At 40.8% G+C, this 19,713-nt stretch overlaps 1 protein-coding gene across 2 annotated transcripts in view; it reads right to left on the bottom strand.

Annotated features, from left to right (window-relative positions):
* cdh24b (cadherin 24, type 2b) overlaps window positions 1–19,713 on the bottom strand; it is a 155,872-nt gene that overhangs the window by 58,447 nt on the left and 77,712 nt on the right. For both annotated transcript variants that reach the window (XM_086270602.1, XM_086270603.1), the window contains exons 4-5: window positions 7,787–7,906; window positions 2,729–2,896 (exon numbers count right to left, since the gene is read on the bottom strand). In XM_086270602.1, coding sequence (XP_086126728.1) covers window positions 2,729–2,896; window positions 7,787–7,906 — 288 coding nt within the window. The remainder of the gene's footprint in view (window positions 1–2,728; window positions 2,897–7,786; window positions 7,907–19,713) is intronic.

The following is a 19,713-nucleotide window of genomic DNA, read 5'->3' as shown; positions in this document are numbered from 1 at the left end:
CTCATGAATTTTTCAAAGCACAGTCATGGCACAGACCAAGTCTCAAGCTCCTGAGTCTGTTTTCCTTTGCTCCCGTGTTAGACCTCATTCCAAGAATTGGTACATGATGTCACTGTCAAATGGAAGCGGTTCTGTCGGCTTTACCTGCATAACCGTATTCGGTGATGGAGTCATGCATGCATCTCGAGTTTTCCATCAGATTTTAGCTGAAAGCTTCCCTGTGCTTGAGCATCGGAAATGCTCTACAGCTCCTGTGGTTTCTGATACACTACGGCACTTTCACCCCATGCTGTTTGATTTAGAAAACAGTGACTTTTTCAGCACAGCACAGAGAAATGCAAACTAGTTATACTGCTACTAAGATTGTAACTCCATCTAAACTCTAAACACACTGTTATGATCAGCATACATATCGACAGCTGTTATTGATAAATAAAATGTCTAAATATTACCAGGAAATATTAAAATCCCACTACCATGTGAGCTAAAATCCTTATTCTGACAACGAAATTATATGAAATCCGTTTAATTATAAGTTTCTGACTCAGTGACTTGTATGAAAACTGGGAGAAGCTCAACAACAAGCAATTGCTGTATCTTTCAAACTTAATGCCTGAGTACGCTTGGTTCAGTCACACATTTAAAATGACTTTGCCTTGAATTTCATTTATAGAAAAGAATTTCAAATTGTAGTCGCGCCTATTTTACAACAGCCTTCAGATCACACCAAAGCTCCAAAGTTCTAATGAAAAGAAAAAACGTGTAAGAATGCAATTGCTATGCCACAGATGCTTTATGCTGTTATTTTCTATCTATCTATCTATCTATCTATCTATCTATCTATCTATCTATCTATTGCTAAGAAAATGGGAAATATGGATCAACCGAAGGCCAAGATGCATCTCTCAGTTCTTGTTTCAGGTCTTTGCTGAATTTTTTAATACCTCTTAAGGACATGACTGTCACATACAGTTGATCTGTTTTAGATCGATTCTTTTGTCCTCCACTTGAGCAGTTCCTTCTGATTTTTTTATTTACATAATGCACACTATGCTGAGATACGCCAAGTATTCAGCTAATAGTTCTTGTTACCAAAATACTGCTTTATATTTGTCAAACTATGATAGATTCTTGGTACATTTTTATAGATGCAACTGAAGAAACTGTTACACATTAAATGCTTTTATTAGAGGCTAAGAGTAACAGAGTGCCTAAAGATCCATCATCTATCCTACAGATACAATATAAAATGGGTTCTTTGCCAAGTTGTCTTTGATGTATAGACAGAAAACTGGCTCACTACTTGAGTGATGTTTCTTTTTTCAGGCTTTGATGATTCATATCTCAGCATTATAAGTGATAGCACATATTATTAAATAAATACATAAACCTTCTAAAAATGGTCAGTATAAGGACTGGACTGAAAATGAGTGGAAATCAGCAAATATCCAAAGAAAAACTTTGAAAGACCCTCAGAAAGCTGAAGGGCTACTGATCAAGACCATTTTAAAAAATTGTAAGAAAGTCAAGGTCCTTGGAAGTAAACTATGCATAGTACTGTATGGTTCCTACCAGCTCCTCTACAGCAGTCATACAAAAGTGATTTCCCAACTCCTGTCCTCGTCACTTTAATTGGAAGAAGGTCAGCAATTAAACTGGAGGAGACGGAGCTGCTTAGAGGAGAAATGGCAGAAAGGACGACCTTAAGTAAAATACGAGGAGAACCCTGGCGACCAAGGCCACATGATTCTCTTGATCATTCACAGGAGGCCTAACTAGCTTGTCCTTTCGAGGGTATGAAAGAACACACCTACCATTCTTTTGGTGACATACCAAAGAAGAGAATTAATTAATCCCAGCCTGTCTTATTCACATCAGTCTAGTACATGAAGAAGAAGATCTGCCTCCTATTTGGAAGAATGATTAACATTATAATCGCCAACAGGACAATATCTAATAACCCGTCTTGATTACATCATCTTCACCATTATGCCAACCGCTAATTTGGTCTATATTTTGTTTAATCCACAAGAGTAAATTTTAATTTGATTTCATTTATCAAAAACATATTTCATAGACTGCAAGTGCGAAAGACCTATCACATCTATGATTTTTACTAAAACGATGTCATGATTGCAAACAGTGTAATTCAATTAACCATATTCAAAGTTATTAGGAAGCCAATTAGGGTTTCCTACATTGACGTGCTGTCAGATATAATCTGACAGTGTAGCTGCTGTTGGAAATAGCAGCCGATCTATCATAGCAGAGGCAAGCTAAATCCATGGCTGAATGTTTGATGAGGTACTTTGCAGCCCTGCAGGAATCTCCTCTGCCTGACTGCTGCTGTGAAAATCCTGACAGGACCTGCAGGTCAGAAAGGTCCAACAACTCTTCTGCCTTCTGGTGTAAAACAAACATGGTGTTTATGCTGTTATGCAGCTCAGTGTTTGTTTTCTCTTCATCCCTTCCCTATATCGGAAGCTAGAAACTTTACACAGGCATAACAAAATGATTAAAAGTACACACAGTTATTTTACACTGGCTGATGGCTCCACTGTTCTTGCACGGCGTGTGCTCTCGTGAGCAGTGGGCAGTATGTACAGTTAGCGTGCATGTATGTGGGATGTGATGCACTCTCTGCAGCAGTAATTTTCCCCAGACTGCTGCCTCTCTATTCCTGTTCTATATTTTATTTGGTAGCGGTATAAGCTGCTGAGTTACTCACTCTGTGTGAAGCGTGGTGGGTTGTCATTAACATCGGTAAGCCTGACGGTTACAGTGGTGGTCCCAGATAATCCTCCTAGGTGCCCCCCCATGTCTTTAGCCTGAAGCACCACCAGGTACTGGTCCTGGGTCTCCCTGTCCATATCGGGTACAGCTGTTCGTAGAATACCTGGAGAAAACACACACATAGGGTAGCATCACAAGGACCATGAACCTTGGTTTCTACCACTTGGCAACAAATGATCACAATACATCTGCGTGAGACTGAAACTCTTTTGTGATCAATATTTATAACTTTATGATTAACTGAACTTTCTGGCTTTAAAAATATACTTTCTGGCCTGCGCTCTGTTTTGGAAGAAAATCTCTCTGCACAGCAGGACCTCATCCTGCTCTCTTCACATCTATAACTTCCTTACAATCTTCTTACTCTCAGATAAAATATTGCAGTCACACCTTTGGTATGTGGATCTATCTGTTACACATTTGAAGGTACCACTTTCTAATTAGGCACAGCTTTCCGAGTTTACAGTTAATTTGACTGTTTGCAGTAAAATCCACATGCTGTGATCAGTCTTTAAGAATTGCATTAATGTAATAAGTCTTTATTGACGACTGAGTCAGAACCGCCAATAGATCTGACAAGAACTAAATGTCCTATGAAGTGGTAAATTAATAAACAGACACCGTAACCTTTTATTAATGACTTATTAACATTTATAACAACAGATCTGACTTCCCGTTATGAACTGAGAAAGTCATGACCCTTTATTAAAGACTTCATCAGCACCGCAGTTACACATGTGAGGAAGTCATTAATGAAAGGTCATTCTTGATTTCCAGTATGCCATTTAGCCTTCAGGTATAAATGTTAACAAGTTGTTATATAACACAGTTTGGTCCTGATGGTCTGCAACCCTTATTTATAAATCTAAGTACTGGTTATTCCATTAGAGTCACATAAAAACTAATTAGCAGTGTTGCCAGTTTTGAAAAGTACACATTCCCGCAAACTTAAACAATGTACATGCAAAATGAAACAAATGTATCACAAAAAGGTCACAAGCCAGCAGAAAAATACCACTCAGTTGATTTTATTGCAAAAGAATGTCCACTTGTTAACAGGTCATACATAACACCCAAAAATAAAACAACCCACTTTTTATGTGAAAGGGCAAGAATGTCAGCTCTGGCTTTCTATAAAATGCTTGGTCACAGTGATGTATTCCTCAGGCTCAGATTTGTGAGATTTATCCATGATGACATCGCCCTGTGAGCACGACACAACCACAGTCCTGTTGCACGAGCACTGAAAAAAATGTCAAGTGTGTGCCGCCTGAGGAATGCACTGCCTGTATATTCCTTCACAGCAGTCAAGATGAAATAAAATGGGTTGGGAATTGTCAAATGTTGCTCACTTGTAGCAGAGAATGACAAAATCAACACTCACTTTCTTCCTTTACAGCCGCTAATCATTTGTAGTTTTATGTAGTTAGCTATAAAAAATAGTATTACAGTAAATGGACCGCTTGAATCCCCCATGCAAATATTAATGCAGGCAAACTACCATCAGGCCTCTGCAAAATATAGGTAACGTGCTAGATTAATTACTAATTTCTGAATTATTCATGCACCCTCTGTAAATCAGGTGGGCTAACCCGTGCAAGTTTATTTTGTATATTTTGCAGATAAATACAGTCATGTGAAAACAATGTTTTCATAGGACTCTATGCAATCCTGTGAAAAACATCATCAGAGCTTCCATAGAAATTAAGAGGGTAAGTAACAGCTTGGTGCTGCTAATCAAATGAACATTGGTAACTAATCATTGGCACCTCTGTAACTGTTTTGGCAGTTTGCTGGTCTGGAGCATTGAGCTTAATGCAATGCTACAATCTTCCCAGGAGTGTCTGCTGGACAGATGAGATCAAAGCAGAGCCTTTTGGCCAAGACACACAGGACTGCACTTGGAGCAAACCAAGCATTGCATATCAACACAAACACTTGTTAAGCATGGTGGTGGAGGGTTGATGATTTGGGCTTGTTTTCCAACCACAGGACCTGGGCACCTTTTGGTCATTGAGTTAACCATGAACTACTCTTTATATCAAAGTATTCTGGAGCCAAATGTTGTCCAAAACTGGGTCATGCAATCAGGCAATGATCCCAAGCGAAGCAGTAAATCTAAAACAGAATAGCATTAAGGTGTTGCAATGAGCCGGTCAAAGTTTGGATCTTAATCTGACTGAAATGTTGCAGTGGGACTTTAAGCTGTGCATAAACAAATAATGCTGCAAAGAGGAGTGGGCCAAAATGTCTCCACAATGATCTGTGAGACAGATAAAATCATCCAGCTGCTGCTTAAGGTAGTTTTACAAACTATTGAATCACAAGCCGTATTTAATTTCTCACAGGACTGCACAGAGCCCTATGAAAACATTCTTTTCACTTGACTGTATGTGTAACTATTCTCATAAATGATTAATTTAAAAGTCCTGACATCCACCAATCAAGTTACTTTTACAATGCACTGAAATCAATTGGGTAAGGTTCTGTTATGTGTGTAGAAGGTTTAGACACCAACAAGTGAGCTTTAAAACAAATAAGGTAAAAAAAACAAAACAATAAAAAAGTAGAGGAAAGCACAAAGAACAACCTGGGAACATGAGGAGAAGTGGAGGGCAAACAGATGGACGGACAACTGACCGAGGGAGAGAGAAAACTGTCAAGCGCACAAAAAAGTAAAAGATATCAAAGCAAAACAAACAAAAAAAAACTATGAAAGTACGAAAAACTAACACGGAGACAAACAGGAGGGCAGAGACAGAGGAGCATGGCCGACGCGGTGAAAGGAAAACATCAGGAAACACAAGAAATGATATCAAATTCATTCAAACTTTACACAAACAGCATGGCAGCACCTTCAACAAATAAACTTGCTTTAATTTTAGATGGTGGCATCTCTGTTGGTACGGTGGTTTACTCATCCTTCCCATGACAACAGAACTGTAATTTTACTGGTGTACTTAAACAACAGACCAGTTTATGGCGTATAAAATTCAGCTTACGACACAATAAACTGTAAAGTTACCACTTATAGCAGTTGTTTTATCATTTCCAAAGCAATCCTCAATTTGTTTCTGTGTTAAAAGCCCGTAATTTGAGTTTAATCGGAGTGTTTTTAAAGTTCTGCTTTGCCCTTTCACAGCCTATTGGACGATATCGACGTGCGCCGTCACCGAGCTGCTTTTCCTGACAATGTGGCAGTTTTTCTGACATTTTGGAGACACTCACTTTCCATTTGACAGCTACAATATATAACTTAATGTCCCGTTGAAGGCGCACAGAAACACACGTACATAAACAGATATGTGAAAAGGGGGCTCATCTGGAAAAGACAAATCACCACGCTGCAGCAGATAGACATGCTGACAGAGCATAAAATCACGTTCTGTGTCTCATGCTCTTTAGCGGCACACAAAGACGAATCATTTACTCGCGTTCGACATCGATCACCTCCCCCGTGCAAATGACCTCATTCTGCTACATGTGATTGGATGTTGCACATCAAATTCTGCCCGCTCTCGCCCAGCATCAACCAAAAAACACCGGCCTGGATGACTTGGCAGCTCAAGGTGAATCACATTCAGCCTGGGCTGCTTTTGAATGCTAACGAACGAACAGGCAGAAATATGTCGAGCTTTCTGAGCAGAATTCATAAACAAACAAAGTAAATGTATGAGCGAACGCGCTCGCCTCCGAGTGCACATTCTGAAAAAGACCCTCGGTGATGGAACCGACGAGAAATGGGGGGTGATTGAAAAGAGGGAGATAGGGAGTCGAGAAGAGGAGAGCGGACATGTTCGGAATGCTGAAGCTCTTCTGAAAGCACAGTGTCACGGCTAATACACACTGTGTGGAATTAGGCTTATATTTCAAAGAGTCCTGCAGCTCCCTTTGGTTATTTGAGAGGTCCTCACGTGCCGAGGCAATCAATTACCAGGCATTGACATTCAATGAGCAAAACACGAGTGCTGGCCACCTGTGACTGTGTGGGCAAAATAAACGCTCACATGGAGGCTCTCACTTCTACAGGCAGACAGAAAACAAAAATCTGAAAAAGTTAATAGATATGGAGTTTTACTGTGAAACTTAATGTCTCTTCAATGCGCGCTGCCTATCAAAACAGCACCTACAACATCAAGACAGTCAGTGCTCCATTTCTGACTAAACAGAGCTAAAAGTCCCCTCCAAGGTAGACTGCTAAAAAAGTAATCATCATAAAGTTAAATAAATAAATAAATAAATAAAGCGCCCTCCTCCGCCCTCAACCCCTAAACGCTCGACAATAAAACTTTTTGCCCTCAGGTGACGTGTGCGAGACTCCGACACGGTGACAACAGGCACGCCAGACGCCTTCTTGAAGCCCTTTTGTAATCTGCCCTGCATCAGAGATCATAAGCCTTCGCTGACGTGTGTCTTTAAACGTGTCTTTTTCGCTTTTGCTTCACCCAGAAATAATAATATTAGGCTGTTGCCTGGCGGCGTGAATACATTTCTGCCAGCTCATGCTGGAGCGAACCGCAGAGGGGGAAAGAGGTGGAGGTGGGGGGAGGTGGGGTGTGCTTGAAAGAGCAAGTGTGTATGTGTTTGATGGGGCACAAGTGGGAAAAGGGGAAGAGAGAAAGATGGATGACTAAGTGTGACAAGAGAATGGGAGTTGCACTGGGGGGGAAGTGTTGCTTTCAGTGTGTGTGTGTGTGAGAAAGTCAGAGACATGTTTCTGTACTCATGCATGCAGGTCCACGGGTTCCCCAGTGTTTCACTCCACCTGTGTCTCACACACACCTACACGAACACGTGTGCGTCTCCTTAGGCCGTCACACAGCACAGACATGTCGGGTACTGTGAAGACCGAGCTCAGCTGTTCGCTCCTGAACATCTTGCACGTATGTCGCTTTCCTGCTGCATGCGTGCGTGTTTGCCTTCTGAGATCTGCGCATCTTTTACATTCGTCCGCCCACGTGTGTTACACGCAAACGCACATAAGCACGCTCACCTGTCTGGGGATCGACAGAGAAGTACTGCTGGCCCTGCACCAGTGTGTACACGAGCTTGGCGCTGTTCCCATACGTCGGGTCATCAGCATCTGTCGCCGTCACCTGGATTATAGACGTGCCTGCGGGGAGGGCAGACGAGGAAGGAAGGACAAAAGGGAAATAAAGAAAAGGAGGAAAAAAAGAAGAAGAGAAAGGAAATAAGCAACAAAACAAGCCAGAGCTGGAGCTAAGTAGACAGACTACAGCGGTACTTTAAGAGCATAAGAAAGCATTATATCAAGACAACCTCCACTCTTCTCTCCCACTCCTTCTTTTTCAATCTCTCTCCGTCAGCAGCGTGACAAATAGTTTATCCTTCCCCCCCACCCACCCACACACACACACACACACACACACTCTCTCTCCTTCATCTCTCTTGTCGCTCACCTTCCTCCCCCCCCCAATTCCCTCTGTCTCACTTCATTTCTCTTCATCTCTGTCTCCAATTCCCGTTTGCTTCCTCTCTCAATCGGACTGTCTGTCCCTTCAACAGGCCTCTCTCCCTCTCTCACCCTCTCCTAAATCTTCTTTCTACGGCTGTTGCTGAGTCAATTTGCCAGGAAATTTTTTGTGGGGTATATTTTCAACAAAAAATGAAACTATATGAATATATGAAGCGTAAACACTTTTCATATATCATGTATTTGTATGGTGCATGTCTGTATTTATACAGAAGTGTATGGGGAATGACTTCTTCCAACGGTACTCAGAGGCAGATGAGATGGAGGAGGAAGACGTGGATTTGAGGGAGCAGCTTCTATTCTATATTTGATCAAAGCCTTGAGAGAATCACTATGGAAGAAAAAAAAACAAAAGCCAACCACCACCACCAACAGCAACAACAACAAACGTGCAGTTTAAAGTACGCGTGTGCTTGCGTAGGGAGAGCAGAAAGGGGGCATGAGATCAACCGGTTACTGATCCATTGTGGGTAGTTAAGAATCAGAGCGGTTATTGACAGAAAGCAGATGTAAAGCATGTAAGCGCTGCACCTCAGAGAGCCAAAGACTGATGGGAGAGAGGTTTTGTTTGTTTCAAAGAAGACTTGGGGTCCGTTCTTCGTACCTCGCTTACTACATCCAAGATCAAATCATCGCGCTAACTTTGAGCTCGCTATTCCGGTTCTCCGAACACACCTGTTGTTGACGATTAGTATAGCTGGATGAAGTAATGTGAGATGACTGGGTGGCTTAACAGGGGCTACGCATCGATAGTAGAAACATTGATCGGCAACCCTTTGATTGGTCGGCGAAAATGTCGAAGGAGCGCGCTCGGTATTTTTTGGCAGCAGAGCAAGAACTCTTGATTGAGGGATTTCAGGAGTTTCAGAGTTTAATTAAAACGCAAGGGAACACTGCAAAGGCTGCAAAAGCAAGGAGAGAGGGCTGGCAGAAAGTTGCTGACAAATTAAACTCGTAAGTAATTTAATAATAATAATAATAATGGATTGGATTTATATAGCGCTTTTCAAGGCACCCAAAGCGCTTTACAATGCCACTATTCAGTCACTCTCACATTCATACACTGGTGGAAGCAGCTAAGGTTGTAGCCACAGCTGCCCTGCGGCAGACTGACAGAAGCGAGGCTGCCATATCGCGCCATCGGCCCCTCTGGCCAACACCAGTAGGCAGTAGGGTAAATTTATTATATTACACTATATTATATTATATTATATTACATTATATCCTCTTTCACATTAGAGCCACGACAGGACCCACTAGAACATGGGAACAAGTAAAAGTGAAATATAATATTCTACAGAATGGTAATATTTATCACTTGTATTGCTTTTAGTCTCTTGGAAAGAGACCCTGAAATAATCTGTTTGTTTATAACAGCAACCAAGAAAAGGGCAGAGCAAACAAAGACAGGTGGTGGTCCTGCACCCCCTCGTCAACAAGTTGGTTAAGTAAATAATACCCTCACGGGAAAATCGATATCTCTCTATGAGCACACTGTCGCGCTGAGCTAAAGGATCCTGTCTATCCCGCAATATACGCTGAATTCTGAAAACTCTCCTTATCAATCTTGCACCTTCTGCAATGGGTGGCTCGCGTATACGGACAGGACATGGCTGCGACAGACTTCCCAAATCCACCTTCGCTTTTATAGCCGTGGTCTCTCATCTTGATTACACGAAGTAATTTACAATTACTACTCTAAAATATGAATTACATCTGAAATAATCAAATACATGAAATAGAATGATTAATAGTACATTTCCCTTTTTTTAGGAAATGACCTGTATGTATCTGTATGGAATCAATAAAAGGATCAAATACTGCATTAACTTTAGTTACATTGATAATATTTATTTATGGAAAAACAGTGGTAAAATATCGCTGTTGCTTTCGTATAAGTGAAGCGGACATACCTGAGTGGCCGCGATCTAATCCTGTTTACATAAAGTAAACCTGCTCCCGAGCAGGTTTACGCTTACGGATCTGTTGCTATGACAGCAAGTCCCGGATGAGCTTTGGAGAACCGAACGATCCAAGATCACGCGAAATCGTCAACAATCAAATCCAGCTAACTTACTTAGCGAGGTACGAAGAACGGACCCTTGGTGTGGATTCAGTTCGTCATGCAGTCGCACATGTAAAAACAAAAGATCATTTTAGTTTGTTACAACTAGGATCTCATTTTATAGCTCTTTTCATCTATAGTAGAAAGCAACGAAGTACATGTACATTTGACATATTTTACTGATGCTTATGCTTTGTCATATTAGCAAAGCTCAAGCTTGGCTGGATGTGTCTTACTTTCTACTTGACTGAACTGGTTTCACAGCAAGAAAATAACATAACATGAGCTTTGAACATACTGCCACAGCATCTCGTGTTTATGGACTTTATAGTTTTGCTTTATTTTGAGTATTTTCTGGTGATTGTATTACTTACTTTCCTGGTTATAGTTCTGTTCATATTGCTGGTTTGTTCCATTTTCAGTTCCTGTTTCTTTAGAGTTTATTTTTCATCCTCTTGTGTCAGTAAATTCGTGTTTGTTTTTCAATTCAGTTATCATGTTTCACTTCCTTCTTTATTTTGATAGTTATTTGTTCTTTGTGCCTTCTTTGAGGTTTCCCCTAGTCTCATTTTCCCTGACTTTACGCACCTGTGTGTCCAACCTGGTGTTTAAGTCTGACATAATTAGCCATTTCTGGGTCCAAACTCCGCTTTAAAGTTAAACAAACACTGCGGCATCACCGAGAGTTAAAAACTGTCTAAATCCTTTCATCTTTAATAAAATGATCAGCGTTGCTGCTTTACCAGGTGTAACAATTAAGTTTAACATCCATGCATCCATGAAAAGAGGATTTATGAAATTTAACAGAGTTAGAAGTTAGCAGGAAGTTAACTTGCTAGCTTCCATCTAAAGATGACACACCATGTTCTGACTGAGAGATTTCTGAAAAATTAAAACGTACAGCTCTGCTATCACTTCCAAAATAAATGAAGACAGAAAACTAAACAGCAGCGATGTTTGTAGTGCTACTGATGTTGGGCTAGCTGATATATAACGATGTGCTACGTGGTGGCGGGCTACAGAGCTATGGTTAGCATAATATAAACACAGTGAACAATTGAGATAATTCATCCACAATATGAAGTTAGTCATTAATATACTGCTGCATGGGCTGGGCTGTAGTTACATTGTAAGGTTTTAAAAACAGAGCTTTAAATTGAACAGTGGTAATAAAAACCAAGAGAGCCCAACAGTGATCATTGCCTTTTTTTCATGGGATGTGTTCAGATTAAATAGAACAAGATACCGAGCATTATAATATGTTAAAATCACAGTAGCCTTAATAAATGCAGAGTAGTTTGGACCCGGAAGCAGGGTTCATACGTTATCACTTAAAGACCAGATTCCCATTATTTTCTTTCTTTAGGATTATTTCTACAGACTAGCATTAAAGGTTCGCTTGAGTTGTGCCCCCCACCCGCCAGAATTTGAGAACCACTGGGCTCAAGTGGAAGCTTCTGGAGGTAAATAAACAAACACGCTTTCAAAGGGCTTCAGACAAAGTTTCGAGTGCATTGATTCAAAAGATTCAAGACCGTTGTTGCCCTCCACAGAAGAGATCACAGCAAGAGCAAGGTATAGTGTGGGAGGTCAGTGATTATGCAAAGGTAGCCTGTAACCAGCTAAAGGTCTTTCTCACATTGGCTAATGTTCATATTCATGAGTTCAAGAGAGCACTGAAATCTGAATCTGTGCATAGCTTGGCTGCAGTGAGAAAGATTCTGCTCTCAAAAAGAGAAGCTGCTGCCTGTCTGTTGTTTTCCAAAGATCACGAGAACAAACCTGAAGGCTTTTGGAATAATGCAACAAATTTTGGTTTAAATAAGACACTTCATGTTTGGAGAAAGAAAGACACAATAATCCAGCATAAGAACCTTATCCCACCTGCAGTTACTGTCATCTGTATCAGTATGATGGTTTAGGTCTGTTTTTCTCCATTTGTGCCAGGTTAGCTTACCTTCAAAAGGGGAAGCAATGAATTCTGAATTCCACCAGCGATTTCTTAAAGAAAATGTCAGGACATTTCCCTGCGAACTGAATTTCAAGAGAAAGTGAGTCATGCAGTAAGACAATGACCCACAGCCAAAGATTAGTGAAAGAAGAATAAAGCCAATGGTTTGGAACGACCAAGTCAAAGTCCTGACCTTAATCCTATAGAAATGTTTTGGAATGAGCTGAAGGAAGCAGGAAACCCGCCAACATCAAACGCTGAAGCTTTTGTTAGAGGAGACGAAATCTCCTCTAAGTACTGATCGATAGTTACCAGAAACATTTAGTGGCGACTACAATTTCTACACAAGGGGTTCACACAAAGATGCTTTTACTTATCACAAATATATCTTATTGTATCATTTTTAGCAAAAAACTAAAAGACAACTGGTTCGTCTCAATGCATTTTTAAATTTTAAAGGGGTTTGAAGTGAAGCCACACATTACAACCACAATAATAACATAAACTGCTCAGAAAATGAAACAAACAAAGGGAACAGCTTTTATCAGCATCAAGTCATTTAAACTTGTGGGATATTGATCTGGTCAGTTAAGTATCAGAGGGGGGTTGTTAACAAGTTTCATCTGCTTTCGTGTTAATGACATTAACAACAAGTGCACTAGAGGGGCAACAATGAGACAAGCCCCAAAACAGGAATGTTTGTACAGGTAGAGGACACTGACATTTTCCCTCCTGATATTTTTGGGCTGTTTTTCACTAGTTTTGCATTTGGCTAGAGTCAGTGTCACTACTGGTAGCATGAGGTGATACCTGGACCCTACAGAGGTTGCACGGGTAGTCCGACTTCTCCAGGATAGCATATGAATACGTGCCATAGCCAACAGGTTTGCTATGTCTCCCGCACAGTCTCAAAAACATGGAGGAGATTACAGGACCGGTATCTGCTCCTTTGTGCAGGGAGGAACAGGATGAGCGCTGCCTGAGCTACAAAATGACCTCCAGCAGGACACTGGTGTGAATGTCTCTGATCAAACAATCAGGAACAGACTTCATGAGGGTGGCCTGAGGGCCTGACATCCTGACTGCTTCTAACATATCGTTTTTGTACTCTCTAGCTTGCCACATCATTATTTTCACTTTGATTTTCTGTGTTTCTGTGAATTCAGCCCTCTGTATGTTGATTTCATTTCCAGTCATCAGTATCCAGCACGACTGTCTTTTCTCACTGAAATCTGATGTGTTTCCAAAGTGTTCCTTTGATTTTTTTTTGACCAGTGCACAAAAATACCAAAAACATCATTTACAGGAACACATTTTATGCTGAATGAGTAGTTTTCTCTGACAAATAGATGTCATTAGATTTATTAGATCTATCTAATCAGCTGGACCACTTTTTCCTCTTTCTCCATCTCATCTGGACAGTTATCTTGACAAGTATAATTTTACAGTAAACAGAAATGACTGTGAAGCCGGCAAAAATAACAACCGAGATTAAAGAAACTGGAGTTATACCCGAGAGTTGGCGCGCATTCTAGCAAATGCTTGATTTTTGAGTGTGTTATTTATGTGCTCTACTGTCTTACAATGCAATGCCCAAAGGAAATGAAGTGGCTGCTCAGAGCGGCAAAACATTAAACAAACTGCGCGGAAGTCTGATCTTGGAAATAAGAAAAAAAATGAATTAAATGAAAACCCAACTGTATTTATTTATTTATCCATCTCAGAGTACGGCTCACCCTGCTGTGGCATTTCAAACTCTGTGGGTTGTGATTGACGCCTGCTGGCGGGTGCAGTGCAACTACATGGTAAATATATTTATATATCTATGGTTTACCTACATCTGCTTTTAGTTTTAGTAAAAAGCCTGTAGTGTGTGTATTTTATTTGAGGGACTGAGACACAGTAAAAGAGCAGAACAGGAGAGGAATATTTTTCTGGACCCATGTTTTCAGATGTTTGGCCATTAATTTAATCCATTCTCAGTTTTGATTTCTCTCTCCACCTCTCCCATCTTCCTGCGAGCTTGAACGTAAATTATTACAGCGCTATGTGCACTTTATGTTTCAGTTCAAAGCACTCCACTATTGCAGCTTCGCTCCCAGACTACAAAGCATCTGCGTCTGAATGTCTTTATGTTTTTGGCTTTCTTTATTGCAGATAAATGCAGAAGCACATAAGGAGCTAAGTAGACCAAAATGTTTCTTTTGACAGCAGTAAAATAAAAAATAAAAAACTAATCAAACTCAGGGATCAAACAATATACTTCTGAGGTTGATGCAACAAGTGCTAGGCGGAGGCGAAGCTATTGGCATGCACCCTTCCAACCGTGCTCCATGTATACAGCCACACTCCACAAGGATCCAATATTCACAGTGCTGTGCATCCAGCTAAAAGGAGCAGACCTACAGTAGTGTAAGACATCTGTCCTCTGGGGCAACAGGAACAAGACTCATTCCCCCAGCTATATATGTCTAAGAATATTGTTTTTTAAAATATTTATACTGAAGGTTAAACTTTAAATGTGAGTCATTCTCTTGCAATGCTGATACACATCTGACAAGATGTGTGTAACCAGTCGAGTGAATCCGACACAAAACGGGAACACGTTTCGAGCAGCGGATCAGGCTCGGTTCCAGCACACCTTGCATCAGCGTCTCGTTGCAATAGATGAGACATCCTCCATCCTCTCCTCCTCCCTCCCAATCTCACCCTTAAATGCGTGATGTAACGAGTGTTTGATAGGATCCTCGCCGCTGCATTCCTCAGTCACGCGTGCTGCAAAGCGCCTCGGTAAATATTGAATCGTCAAGTAAATATTGAATCTGTGATTGACTGAACAACTCAATCTGAAGACGGAGCTGCTGTGCGGAGCAGACGCTCATAAGGTGGCTGATAGGATTACTAAATAGTCCTCGTCTGCCTCATCCCCACATCCCTGGGCTTTGCCCCGGCAGGATGCTGGCGGGGTCATTATTCTAATCTGAATTAAACAATTCAGCGCAAGAGGGACCTTGATGTTTTGGAAAACCCTCTAAGAGGCAGATGGTGAGGACATCAGGCCAAATTTGCAGAACTTTTCTAAACAAACCAGTTTAGGGGTGAATTATTTCAAATAATACCCACTTTTCTGGCAAATTCTAAAGTTTTCCTGAAAGTAATTCTGCTCACTTTAAGAGGGAAGAGTGCCCCTTAAAGTAGAATTCATTTTCAAGGGTCTGAGCAGAGTTTAAATGGAGATTAGAGTACTTTTTGTACATACAAACTATTTCCTACAAGCCCTCTGCAGTCGTGCTTTGAATTAGAATCTTAGACACTTATTGTCACTCTGAGATCTCACTGCAATATGAGCGCAAAAATCCCCGACCGCCCCTCCTAATCTCTGCCCTCTCCTCGTATTTCATTCCTATTCCACGCATCCCAATCACCTTACATCTTTTTCGGCGGTCACAGAAATGTTATCGGGTCGCCATGGCTGTGACATGAACTCTATCACCATGTTTCAAGTGAAAATGAAATAATTTTTTGGAATGAGGCAGATCAGGTTAGAACGTATTTTCATTTTCTGGATTTCCAGTTTCATTTAAATGTCGGTTTCGGGGCTTTAAAAAAAACCCTCCTCTCTATCCTCATGAATTCAGATGAAGTGTGCTGTTTTTTTTCCTGAGATAAACAGTGTCCCTCACGCAGCTGGTCCCCGCCGGCCGAGGTATTCGCGATTGATTTCTAATGGATTTAAAGGTGTTTGCCACGGAAACCTACTTTTTATTGCCTTTCCACGAATGGCTGCATGTATTCATTTTTGGGAGAAATCCATCCATCCTTTATGTCACAGCAAAAGCATTTCACAACACTTTGCTTCACAAACTGGGGCTCAATTTTCCCAAAAACCTCGTGCGAGTGCAATCACAGGGTACGAGCCCGGGTGGGTGTGACCAAGTAATTCTTGCCATTTTGATTCACAGTGCAGTGTGGGGAAAGAGGCTGGAGCAGTATGCATACATAATTAAGAGGCGGAATAGATTATTCACAGTTGGAGTCGAGACATGGTTTCAGTTATGGACAGTCACATCAGCTCATCATCCCGTTTTAAAGTGGATGTCAGTTTCCAAATGAGCTGAGAGGAAAGTTCAGGCTGGTAGAAAACTGAGTCCCAAAGCAGCAGCGCAGAATACGCGACTCGAGTATGAATAGACGGCCTCCCTAATAGGCAGATTATCCTCCTTTTTTTAATGTTGCTCCCTAAAATGTGTTTCTATTTGTACATTTGCTCGAGCGATTAAATGCTCTGTATTCAGTTACATACGGCATATTTGGTCCACATTTATATGCACACAATCAAGACCCAGCTGCATATGCTAAAACAAAAACAAGTCTGTTTAAGTCATTTACATGATTGCATAAGCTGGAGCTCCCATAATAATAATAATAACAGCTGTATGATCTTTCTAATAGCCCACACGGTTTGACCTTTGCATAATTATATGCTGCACATCTTTTAAATCAGCAAAGACGAAACATATGTAGTGTCTCAGTCCTGCCGCTGTGTGATGGCCACAGGTATTTAATCAACAAAAGGGAAAGGCCTCATACATCCTGCAAGCAGCTCTGGTGACAGTGTCATTAAAAATCAGCTATTAATCTAACTTATTACAGATTCTGCAAGCTTCCCATTTAAAATGAGTTCGTATTTGCATTTGACTTTTTAGATTTTGAAGAGGTTTGTGTGACTCTGTGTGTGTGTGTGTGTGTGTGTGTGTGTGTGTGTGTGTGTGTGTGTGTGTGTGTGTGTGTGTGTGTGCGTGCATATCTACTGGCTGCAGCCATGAAAATTTCTGTGTCTGGTGTGAGCAGGCAGAAACAGAGATGCAATTTCATGCCAAAAAGAGTAATAAAATTGAACAGCATCAGTTGACCTGTTCACTCCTGATAGAAAAAACTGGGAGCGAACGTGAGCACTTAACAGAAAAGTTTCACAAAAATCAAATCGAGTACTTTAAAACCACGACTTCGTGTTTTATATATTCTAGTTCCACTTCATGCATTATTGAAAACTCCGTTAAAGAAAGGTAAAGCCTCTATGTCCCATATGCTTTAATGGGATTTTAGCAGGACAAACGCCCTTCATCGCCTGGCCCTCGAGAAACTAGATCTAGGTGTTAGAATCTGAGAAGGGCACCAGTGAGTCCCCGGATCTTTGTATCCGGCTACATGAATCCAAAGCTCTGCTGGAACAGCACAGAGAATATTCTCCTCCCAGCGGTCAATCAGGAGAGCAGATTTATAACACGAGTACATGTTTGTGCTGCTGTTTTAACAGTGCTTTTTGACTTTGAAGAGGTATAAAGCAATGATAGACACCCCATTAACATGTCATATGCATCACTGAGTTGAACATTCATTAGAAACAGAACAGGTTGTTTTTACTTAATTATTTTTCAGTCTTTTAAGTGTGATAATTTGTCATTTGCTTGAGGCTTAATTCGCTGCCAGTTCTGAATAGAATATCAGTTCGAGTGCACAAAAAGAAACTGTCAGGACTAATATTTAAATCATCTGACTATTCAAACCTTCATACCAAACCTCCAGTCCTCTGACGTTTAAAGAGCATGCAGGACCCAAGCTTTGACCACAAGACTGGACTTGTTTTCTGATGACTTTCACTTTGCCTTGAGATGTGCAGCTTGGTCTGTTGCTGATTATTATTTTCAGTCGCCAATTCCGATTTGTCTAACTTTCTTTACTCTGCAATTGCCCCTCCCTCCAAAATGCTGGCAGTAAGACGTCTGCGCTGCAGTGTTGAATCGCTTTGATTTCTTTCAACAAATTGTGACTGAAACTGAGTCGTGTTGGAGCTGGAGCTAATATTGAACAACAGCTACTTTTACTGAAATTACTGCAATCCAAAAAAAAAGAGAGAAGCTGTTGGAATCGGCTGTCTGTACGTGGCTTAGCACAGCTATGAAAATGGGGAAATGGGAGATGGATAGTTGGATACAATGACAACTTACCACTTTTTGTTTCAGAAAGGCAATGTGCAAATCAATAACCAGTCACAGTGGCTGTCATCTGCATCAAAATGCAGCCTGTTTAGATTTCTGTGCATGGCTGTCTTGTAGGCTAATTTGATGGGGACAGAATTGGATATCTCAATATCTCTTCATATTTCTGGTGATATCTATGTGTTGCTGATTTTAGGCACAAACACTACTTGGTTTGAGTTAACCGTGAAAATTTATTGGTTAGGGTTAGAAATAAACCCACCATGGTTTGACTTTCATGATGGTACCAGGGTCCAGAGTTCCCCTAAATCTAGAGGTGATGACACCAGGACAGATTTGATGTGCATTTATTCAAACAGCTTCTAGAGGTTGCTTAACTTTAAAATACAAGGGTAGGTCATTACAAGAGCTTGCGCAAACAACTAATGGAGTCGCTTCTTTGGGAAAGGGCAGTCTCTCTGAATTTTACTGTATGCAAACCAGCCTGAATGTGTGTCCCTTTAATTTCACAGAAGAAACTTCACCCTGTGCATAACTTAACCTTGAAGACAAGCCGGGGTGCTCTTAATGAAAATGTGCTTGGTGCTTTATTCTTAGCAATCTTTACAACTGTGATAATTTACCTTGAAACCCAGCACATGAAATGTAATTTCTAGCACTTGACATGAGTGTTAATGTATCTATTTATGCAGCACTGGTGCATTCACAAACATAGCTTCAATATCTCTCTATGCTCAGTGTAGTTATATATTATTTGGGCTTTTGATTCAAATCTGGTTCAAGCAGAATTAACCGGCAGCACCCAAAGACGCCATAAATGTTCAGTGCTCGTGATCAAAAATCCCCCCGACGTGAAACAGGTTTGGCAGAAATCTCATCGTGTGGGACTCAGTGACTCGAGGGCATTTTTAAGGACCTTTTCTGTTTTGAATTTGAATCTGATCACGGAAATAAATGTTTTTATGCACATTTATTAAGAAGTAGTCCAATAATTGTGGCCTGGCAAGAAGAGCAGGTCCATTTTTGCGAGAGACAAAAAAAACACACTCTGATAAAACATTATGCAAATGTGGACCAGTGACATCAGCATGCAGATTTCTGCTTTCTTCTTGTGGACACAGTCAGGTGATATGCAGTGCGTATTAAAAAAAACAACAGCTTTCCAGATTCTTTTTAGAAGCTTTACTAAGCTGCATTTAATGTAAAGGCATTAAATGCAGGATTCAGACTGTGTCCTCAGTTGTAAATAAATCCTGATTCAAAGTGAACAGCATCCCTGCAGGCACTAATGTTGTGGCCGCTGAACTGTATAAAGACTGTATGGCTGCAGCTGTCAAAATCCTCAAAAAGACTCCTCTGGCTACATTAATATGCTTATTATATTTCAATTATTAGCTCATGCTCACAAGGA

This window comes from Aulonocara sp. 'chitande type north' Nkhata Bay, linkage group LG18 (assembly GCF_057382095.1).
Source record: "Aulonocara sp. 'chitande type north' Nkhata Bay isolate Kocher_YH1m ecotype deep benthic linkage group LG18, A_spYH_male_GT1.1, whole genome shotgun sequence".
In the NCBI taxonomy this organism is placed as follows: Eukaryota; Metazoa; Chordata; class Actinopteri; order Cichliformes; family Cichlidae; genus Aulonocara; species Aulonocara sp. 'chitande type north' Nkhata Bay.
Note: the sequence above shows the minus strand (reverse complement) of the source record. Positions and strands in the feature narration are given on the sequence as shown.